Source organism: Haliotis rufescens, unplaced genomic scaffold (assembly GCF_023055435.1).
Source record: "Haliotis rufescens isolate VD_foot unplaced genomic scaffold, xgHalRufe1.0.p SCAF_26, whole genome shotgun sequence".
In the NCBI taxonomy this organism is placed as follows: domain Eukaryota; kingdom Metazoa; phylum Mollusca; class Gastropoda; order Lepetellida; family Haliotidae; genus Haliotis; species Haliotis rufescens.
In genome coordinates, this window is record NW_025963957.1 from 7,950,851 (window position 1) to 7,961,317 (window position 10,467).

General features: G+C 43.2%; 1 protein-coding gene across 2 annotated transcripts in view; it reads left to right on the forward strand.

Annotated features, from left to right (window-relative positions):
* LOC124137314 (neurogenic locus notch homolog protein 1-like) overlaps positions 1-10,042 on the forward strand; it is a 35,274-nt gene extending 25,232 nt beyond the window's left edge. The window contains exons 15-23 of one of the 2 annotated variants that reach the window (XM_048402511.1): positions 1,295-1,388; positions 1,752-1,957; positions 2,287-2,371; positions 2,823-2,986; positions 3,410-3,491; positions 5,071-5,234; positions 5,366-5,447; positions 6,689-6,832; positions 9,341-10,042. In XM_048402511.1, coding sequence (XP_048258468.1) covers positions 1,295-1,388; positions 1,752-1,957; positions 2,287-2,371; positions 2,823-2,986; positions 3,410-3,491; positions 5,071-5,234; positions 5,366-5,447; positions 6,689-6,832; positions 9,341-9,543 — 1,224 coding nt within the window. In that variant the 3' untranslated portion in view covers positions 9,544-10,042. The remainder of the gene's footprint in view (positions 1-1,294; positions 1,389-1,751; positions 1,958-2,286; positions 2,372-2,822; positions 2,987-3,409; positions 3,492-5,070; positions 5,235-5,365; positions 5,448-6,688; positions 6,833-9,340) is intronic. The other variant, XM_048402512.1, reaches the window with a different exon arrangement.
* The last annotated feature ends 425 nt before the right edge of the window (positions 10,043-10,467 follow it).

The window sequence follows — 10,467 nt, forward strand, 5'->3', positions numbered from 1 at the left end:
AAACAGATGTATACGTGACGCGAACACCTGGTGTCATCACTGTTTGGTGGGGATTCAGAAACAGTTGTATACGTGACGCAACCAACCGCTGTCATCACTGTTTGGTGGGGATTCAGAAACATAGGTATACTTGACGCGAACACCCGCTGTCATCACTGTTTGGTGGGGATTCAGAAACACATGTATACTTGACACAAACACCTGGTCTATTCACTGTTTCGTGGGGATTCACAAACACACGTATATTTGACGCGAACACCTGGTCTTTTCACTGCTTCATAGCGATTCAGAAACACATGTACATGTGACACCTGCTGTCATCACTGTTTGGCGGGGATTCAGAAACAGAGGTATACGTGACGCAAACATCTGGTGTCATCATTGTTTGGTGGGGATTCAGAAACACGGGTATACGTGACGCGAACACCTGGTGTCATCACTGTTTGGTGGGGATTCAGAAACACAGCTATACGTGACGCGAACACCTGGTGTCATCACTGTTTGGTGGGGATTCAGAAACACACGTATATTTGACACCTGGTGTCATCACTGTTTGGTGGGGATTCAGAAACACAGGTATACGTGACGCGAACACCTGGTGTCATCACTGTTTGGTGGGGATTCAGAAACACAGGTATACGTGACGCGAACACCTGGTTTCATCACTGTTTGGTGGGGATTCAGAAACACAGCTATACGTCATCACTGTTTGGTGGGGATTCAGAAACACAGCTATACGTCATCACTGTTTGGTTGGGATTCAGAAACACAGGTATACGTGACGCGAACACCTGGTGTCATCACTGTTTGGTGGGGATTCAGAAACACAGGTATACGTGACGCAACCACCCGCTGTCATCACTGTTTGGTGGGGATTGAGAAACAGATGTATACGTGACGCAAACACCTGGTGTCATCACTGTTTGGTGGGGATTCAGAAACACAGGTATACGTGACGCGAACACCTGGTGTCATCACTGTTTGGTGGGGATCCAGAAACACAGGTATACGTGACGCGAACACCTGGTGTCATCACTGTTTGGTTGGGATTCAGAAACACAGGTATACGTGACACAACCACCCGCTGTCATCACTGTTTGGTGGGGATTCAGAAACACAGGTATACGTCATCACTGTTTGGTGGGGATTCAGAAACACAGGTATACGTCATCACTGTTTGGAAACACATGCATAGAGTATAGTCATCTAGATGTCTGATGATTATGGAACATATTGTTGTTTTTTATATTTCCGTTAAGGGACACAGGTTGAGTTCTCGCCTTCGTTGTTGTAGACGATCGACTGCAGGTCGGGCTTCCACTGCGTTGAGAGGGCCACCCCATGTGCGGGGCCACAGTTTAACTGTCCGATACAGGGAGTTTGTATTGGTACGTATTGTTCTTCACATATCAATAAATGCCACTTCTTGTCTGAAAGGTTTTTTTATTTACTCTGCTGAGGACGCCCAATTCACGTGACACATGGCGACCTGCACAGTACCTGGAACACGCCAAGATCAGCCAGCCCAGTTTGGAAGTTGGGGGCTTCAAACGTTTCTCTTCCACAAGTAGATCTGTTTTGATATTGAACGCGTCTGGAGCACATTCTTTGTAAATAATCTAATAATTATCCATATTTACCAATACAATGTCGGTGTTATTTCTGTAAGCATCATGGTGGAAACTGTGAAGACGACAGAGTGATGTTGACGAGTGATGTTGACGAGTGCATGTATTCACCTTGCGTTGCAGAGGACACGACGTATACTGGGACAGGCAAGCCGGGCACGTGCCCTCCCGCTGGTGTTGGAATCTGCATCACGGAATGTGAGACGGACTTCGACTGTGATGACAATAGGAAATGTTGCAGTAACGGCTGTGGCAGCGTCTGCACGATCCCAAGTGCTATCGTTGTTGCCACCACGCCGACTCCGCCCGCAGACCCCTGTGCAACTGTTGTAAGCGTGTTTTGTTTTTTGTTAATGTTGTGTTTTCTGGGCGTTTTTGTTTCTTTTATTTTATTGTTATGTGTATATATTGGGGTTTTTTATGCGTGTGTCATACTTTCGGTCGATACGTGGGATCATAGGAAACATCTTAGTTAATATAGTGTTGGACATTAACGATATCTGACCATGCCCTTTTGATCCACCGGTTCATACTCAGTAGTTTGGAATATGAATTATAATATAATTCAACATCCAGACAGTAGAGGATTAAAGTCGGTTTTTTAGCATCATTATGCTGTCATCATTGTTTACAAACTGTGCTATGTTGCCCGTTTCAGAGGTGCGAAAGTGGCCTCAAGTGCGAGGTGCAACAGGTGCGGTGTTTTCGCGCACCCTGTAAGAGCCCCATAGCCTCGTGTGTTGGTAGGTACACAGCTCCATTTCCTATATAGTTAATACTCAAGCTCTGTGACGACGGTCTGAGGATGATCGAATCTGGACCAGGCAATCTAGCGATTGATATAATGAACATCGATCCACGTCAGTGGGATACGATGACATGCATCATCCAAGTCAGAGAGCCTAAGCACCCGATTCCGTTAATTACCACTTACGACAATCGTTGTCAAACAGTATTACGGAATAGTCATACAATATGAAATAGATGCATGCATGACACGTAACGCGGTCTACTATTGTGTGGAGTGAGTGAGTGAGTGAGTGTAACATGATAAAAGCATGAACCCCTCAGTCCGGCCCTCTTTGTGTTTTAATTGTTATCATTTGCTATATAACCGGAAAGATAACCACTTTGGGTATAAATGTATAGCCACCTTAGACGTACATGAACCACGTGTCATTGTCTTGTTGGCAGCGGTTGAAAAGGAAGGGTCGTGCCCCAGCACTGACGGCGCGTTCGGCATCTGTGTGGAGAGTTGCAGCAACGACGGAAGTTGTCCCGGAAGTCAGAAGTGTTGCAGCAATGGATGTGGGCACACGTGCCAGAGCCCTGTGTCACGTGACCCGTGTAGAAATCATGTAGGTAGATAAATGTTGAGTGAGTGAGTTAAAGTTTTAAGTCACACATTTCAATAGTTCAGCCATATCGTGACTATCAAGGGTTAAACAGAATAAACAAAATGAGACATATATGAACCTTCCAACGACGGACAGTAAAATAACTAGACTAATCACAGAAAAGGATATAAAACAAGTATGGAATCATTAAAAGGATGGCAATATACATAACAATAACATGATAAGAACGGGCTTTAAATCGCCAGCCACTGAAGGGAGATCCTCATACCGGGGACCATGGGGACTTACAGTATCTTTGCTACCTGCACTGAGAGATTAATGTTCAAGTACAATCAGGTTAAATCAATTATTCATAATTTCGCTGATATGATACCAGTAGCCGGTATCTGGGTGATTGACTGGGAAGTGTTCACAATGTTTCAGAAATGCGGCTTCAACCAAGTGTGTAGGCTACAGGTGGTCAACTGCATCAGAGCGCCATGTCCGCCCATAGCAACTTGTGTCCGTAAGTTGAACAACACAAATCACACGTTTTAAAACCTAATGGCGTTATATTGTTTCGTGACATCATCTGATGGTTTAACCAATTGCTTCCCCGTTTTTTACACTACACTGCATAGTGGGGATATGAATGTATACACTACACATGTGTTCAACATAATAACCGTGGCTTCTGGTAAAAGACCGTGTTCTATATTGCGTGTGTTTCTCGTGTTCTGGGCGTGTATACGATATATACAGTAAACTACGTTTATAACGAACACCCTTATAACGAACTTACGTATATAACAAAGTGTTTTTGTCCCCGCCTATTTGTTTGTATATATGCTGTATATATATAACGAACTAGTGTTAAAACGAATTAAAATATATGGTCCCTTTGGGTTCGTTTTAACCGTAGTTTACTGTACATCTCTTCATCTAGAACGAGGCTGTGTTATTTGGTTGATGTGTGTCATGTATTCTTCACTATGTCTCTATGACGTGCCCATCTTGTCTCTAGAATGTCTCCACTGTGGCTCTATAATGTCTCCACTATGGCTCTATAATGTCTCCACAATGCCTCTATTATGTCTCTACTGTGTCTCTATAATGTCTCCACTATGTCTCTGAAATATCTTTACTGTGTCTCTATAATGTCTCAACAATGCCTCTATAATGTCTCCACCGTGTCTCTATGATGTCTCCACTATGCCTCTATAATGTCTCCACTATGTCTCTATAATGTTTCCACTTTGGCTCTATAATATCTCCACCATGTCTCTATAATGTCTCTACTGTGTCTGTGTAATGTCTTTACTGTGTCTCTATAATGTCTCTAAAATGTCTCCACTGTGTCTCTATAATGTCTCCACTATGTCTCTATAATGTCTCTACTGTGTCTCTATAATGTCTCTACTGTGTGTCTATAATGTCTTTACTGTGTCTCTATAATGTCTCCACTATGCCTCTATAATGTCTCTACTGTGTGTCTATACTGTCTCCACTGTGTCTCTATAATGTCTCCACTGTGTCTCTATAATGTCTCCACTGTGTCTCTATAATGTCTCCACTGTGTCTCTAGAATGTCTTTAAGGTGTCTCTATAATGTCTTTACTGTGTCTCTATAATGTCTCCACTTTGCCTCTAGAATGTCTCTACTGTGACTCTAGAACGTCTCCACTGTGTCTCTATAATGTCTCAAAGGTGCCACAATAATATCTCAACTGTGGCTCTATTATGTCTCCACTGTGTCTTTATAATGTCACTACTGTGTCTCCAGAATGTCTCTACTGTGACTCTAGAATGTCTCCACTGTGTCTCTATAATGTCTCAAAGGTGCCTCAATAATATATCAACTATGGCTCTATAATGTCTCCACCATGTCTCTAGAATGTCTCTACTGTGTCTCTAGAATGTCTCTACTGTGTCTATGTAATGTCTCCACTACGTCTCAATAATGTCTCAAAGGTGTCTCTATGATGTCTCCACTATGTCTCTAGAAAGTATCCACTGTGTCTCTATAATGGTAGATAACCACTTTGGGTACAAATGTTTTGCCACCTTAGACGTACATGAACCACGTGTCATTGTCTTGTTGGCAGCGGTTGAAAAGGAAGGGTCGTGCCCCAGCACTGACGGCGCGTTCGGCATCTGTGTGGAGAGTTGCAGCAACGACGGAAGTTGTCCCGGAAGTCAGAAGTGTTGCAGCAATGGATGTGGGCACACGTGCCAGAACCCTGTGTCACGTGACCCGTGTAGAAATCATGTAGGTAGATAAATGATGAGGTAGTGTGCAATCAGGTTAAATCAATTAATCATAATTCGAGATAAATCGCTTCATGATATTCATGTACCAGTAGCCGGGTGACTGACTGGGAAGTGTTCACAATGTTTCAGAAATGCGGCTTCAACCAAGTGTGCAGGCTACAGGTGGTCAACTGCATCAGAGCGCCATGTCCGCCCATAGCAACTTGTGTCTGTAAGTTGAACAACACAAATCACACGTTTTAAAACCTAATGGCGTTATATTGTTTCGTGACATCATCTGATGGTTTAACCAACCCTTCTCTGTCTGAACACTACACTGCATAGTAGAGATATGAATGTGTACACTGACACATGTGTTCAACATAATAACCGTGGCTTATAAAACTACGCCAATTTGGTAAAAGACCGTGTGCTATATCGCGTACATTCCTCGTGTTCTGGACGTGTATACGATATGTACAGTAAACTACGTTATAAAGAACACCCTTGTAACGAACTGACGGATATGAGGAACTGTCTTGGGACCCCGCCTATTTGGCTGTATATATGCTGTATGTATACTTATGACGAACTACGGTCAAAACGAATTAAACTAAATGGTCTCTTTGAATTCATTATAGCCGTAGTTTACTGTACTTCTCTTCATCTAGAACGAGGCTGTGTTATTTGGTTGATGTGTGTCATATATTCTCCACTATGTCTCTAGAATGTCTCCACTGTGTCTCTGTGACGTGCCCATCTTGTCTCTAGAATGTCTCCACTGTGTCTCTATGACGTGCCCATCTTGTCAAGAATGTCTCCACTGTGTCTCTGTGACGTGCCCATCTTGTCTCTAGAATGTCTCCACTGTGTCTCTATGACGTGCCCATCTTGTCTCTAGAATGTCTCCACTGTGTCTCTATGACGTGCCCATCTTGTCAAGAATGTCTCCACTGTGTCTCTGTGACGTGCCCATCTTGACTCTAGAATGTCTCCACTGTGTCTCTATGACGTGCCCATGTTGTCTCTAGAATGTCTCCACTGTGTCTCTATGACGTGCCCATCTTGTCTCTAGAATGTCTCCAATGTGTCACTATGACGTGCCCATCTTGTCTCTAGAATGTCTCCACTGTGTCTCTTTGACGTGCCCACGTTGTCTCTCGAATGTCTCCACTGTGTCTCTATGACGTGCCCATGTTGTCTCTAGAATGTCTCCACTGTGTCTCTATGACGTGCCCATGTTGTCTCTAGAATGTCTCCACTGTGTCTCTATGACGTGCCCATCTTGTCTCTAGAATGTCTCCACTGTGTCTCTGTGACGTGCCCATCTTGTCTCTAGAATGTCTCCACTGTGTCTCTATGACGTGCCCATCTTGTCTCTAGAATGTCTCCACTGTGTCTCTATGACGTGCCCACGTTGTCTCTAGAATGTCTCCACTGTGTCTCTATGACGTGCCCATGTTGTCTCCCCAGCACGGAGTACTGTCACCGTCCCCAGCCCGTGCTTCAGAAGTTTCCCCGTCACAGACATGAATGGTGCGGACATTACATGCAGCAGTTTCCTAGCCTGCCCAGACTTGACGAACTGTGTTAATGGCGCCTGTTGCTTGAAAACCAGTGAGTGACAACTTGATGACAACGATGTTGCTTTTAACACAATTGAGAATTTCAGGAAGAATGATTGTTAAGAGGAAATTACAAATTAAAATCTGCATCACGAAACAAAAATGTAAAGAAACGCCAGTGTAATTACATATTATGCCTTGTATCGCGGGAATCCGGAACTTATTGAATCAGATGGCCCGGCATTGATTCTGGCTCCTAATAGTAACCACTTGATTGTCTGGTCCCCCGTTATGTGAAGTGCAGATACTATTACATCACTATCTCAACTGGAGGAAATATTCACTCTACACCAGCATCATGAGAAAGAACTCACATTCAATGTAGTAAAACATTGAAAACTTCCCCAAATGACCAAGTCGACGTACCACTCCTTCTGTACCATTTTACCATGTCGACGTACCACTCCTCCTGTACCATAGTAACAGGTCGACATACTACATGCCCCATACCATATTACCTAGTCGACATACTACATCCCTTGTGCCGTAATACCAAATCAACATACCACTCCCCCTGTACAGTAATAGCAAGTCAAAATGCTACATCCCCTGTACCGTAATACCAAATCAACATACCACTCCCCCTGTACAGTAATAGCAAGTCAAAATGCTACATCCCCTGTACCGTAATACCAAATCAACATACCACTCCCCCTGTACCGTAATACCAAGTTGACATACTACATCCCCTGTTTTGTAAAATCAAGTCGACATACTATATCTTCCATACCGTAATTTCAAGTCGACAAACTACATCCCCTGTACCATAATACCAATCAACATACTACATCCCCTGTGTCGTAATCCAAAGTCGACATACTACATCCCCGGTACCGTAAACAAACAAGTTGACATACTACATCCTCTGTACCATAAAAACACATCCCCTTTATCATAATGCCAAGTCGACATACTACATCCCCAGTACAATAACACCAAATCGACATACTACATCCCCTGTACCGTAATGCTAAGTCAACATACTACATCCTCTGTACTGTAAAAAGCAAGTTGACATACAACATCTTCTATACTATAACACCAAGTCAACATACCACATCCTCTGTACCATAACACCAAGTCAACATACCACATCCTCTGTACCGTAAAAAACAAATTGACATACTACATCTTCTATATTGTAACACCAAGTCCGCATACCACATCCCCTGTACCGTATTGCCAAGTCAACATACCACATCCCCTGTACCGTAAAAAACAAGTTTACATACCACATCTTCTATACCGTAACACCAAGTCAACTTACCACATCCTCTGTACCGTAAAAAACAAGTTGACATACCACATCGTCTATACCGTAACACAAACTCGACATACCACATCCCCTGTACCGTAATGCCAAGTCAACATACCACATCCTCTGTACCGTAAAAAAACAAGTCGACATACTACATCCTCTGTAATGTAATACCAATTGACATACCACATCCCCCGTACCGTAATGCTAAGTCAATATACTACATCCTCTATACCGTAATATCAAGTCGACGTACCACATCCCCCGTACTGTTATACCAAGCTGACATACTACATATCCTGTACAGTAAAATACAAGTCGATATACTACATCCTCTGTACAGTAATAAACAAGTCGACATACTATATCCCCTGTACCGTAATATCAAGTCGACATACCACATCCCCCGTACTGTAATAAACAAGTCGACATACTATATCCCCTGTACCGTAATGCTAAGTCGACATACTACATCCTCTGTACTGTAATAAACAAGTCGACATACTATATCCCCTGTACCGTTATACCAAGTCGACATACTACATCCTCTGTACTGTAATAAACAAGTCGACATACTATATCCCCTTTACCGTTATACCAAGTCGACATACTACATCCTCTGTTCTGTAATAAACAAGTCGACATACTATATCCCCTTTACCGTTATACCAAGTCGACATACTACATCCTCTGTACTGTAATAAACAAGTCGACATACTATATCCCCTTTACCGTTATACCAAGTAGACATACTACATCCTCTGTACTGTAATAAACAAGTCGACATGCTATATCCCCTGTACCGTTATACCAAGTCAACATACTACATCCTCTTTACTGTAATAAACAAGTCGACATACTATATCCCCTGTACCGTTATACCAAGTAGACATACTACATCACCTGTACCGTAATAGTCGAGGTACACCTTCCACTAGTCCGTGGTATTAGATCGAGATCCAAGTTCTCTTGTACCGTAGAGTAAGCAAGGAAAATGGAGATTGCTTTTCACGTGTAAAGTTCAATATTGAGTATGTTACCATGGCGTAGTTTCAGGTGGGCGTCGTACCCTGATTGTCGCGTGGGTTTCGCTCTGTAATCTGATGATCGGTATCCGTTTCATGAACTGTTGCTTTTTTCTCTCAAACTTCAAGTTAGGATAAAATGTACTATGAATATGTCCCATTGTGATCAAGAATGGCATGTTCAGTTGAAGACCGACCACTTTCTTCTGTTCCCTAGACTCTGGTGGCGTCCCCACAACTCGTGCCCCTGCTGTGTCCACGAGGAGGCCGGGCAGGTGCCCCCGGAGATTCCCCATGCTGTGGTTCCTCTGTGACTTCTTCCTACGGCGTTGTGACACCGACAACGACTGCGCGACAGGTGCCAAGTGCTGCTTCGCCAGTGGTTGCAACAGACGGGCGTGTCTCCGAGCTCGGATCTAGACACGTGGTGGTGGACGGTGTTCTAGGCACGTATTGGTGGACGGTGTTCAGAGGACATTTACTAATGGAGATGTTCGTGGAGAGAAAACTTTAGTGTACACCAAAAAGACGATCATATGTCTATCAGGCGTTGTCGTGTCGTATACGTACATATAGTAAGGTGTCAGAATTCACATTCACAAATATCGAACCCTGTTGACGACGTGTTTATGTATTCAAAACAAACCCTAGGGTAATGTCAGTTTGAAAGTGGTTCTATTTTCGAGGACCAAATAATTCCAGTCTTCTGACAAGATGCAACGGAGCAGCCCTGTACTGCCTCACTGCACGAATATGTCTCTGACAGTCCTGAACTCGACATGGCCTCTACACTCCTATTTGTTGTTTGTTAAATAATGTGGATGTACTCCAATGGTGAAGCATATTTCAAATTTATTTTTATACATCTTGTTTTATTTTTATTTTTCCATTAGCGATTAAATTGGCTCTATCGACAAAGCACGACTTGTTTTACAGATTCTGTTGCAGAGCAGCTTCAGAGCAACGCTTTCATCAGACCGTTCGACCGTCTTACCTCCATGTCAGAATGTTGAGACCCGATTGGTCCATGTTATCTTGATATAATAATGTGTGTAGGAAGGGGTATCAATTTCTGAGCGGGACCATAAATCTCTTGCACCTACCACGAAGCAAAAGCTGCACGGTGTTCAAGAGTCAATGAAAGTAGCACAGGACATGACACAGCAACAATTAATCTCAGCTCAATCGAACAGCTGGTTTCTATCAATGGTCTTAAATGTTTTACATTAGTAGACTGTAAAATATGCATGTCGGCTAGATAAATTTGTTGTGGCAGTATCTATCGGGGATGCATATGCGTGTTTTGTGTGGCCCTCGTTTGGGGTCTCCGGTTCATGGTATAAA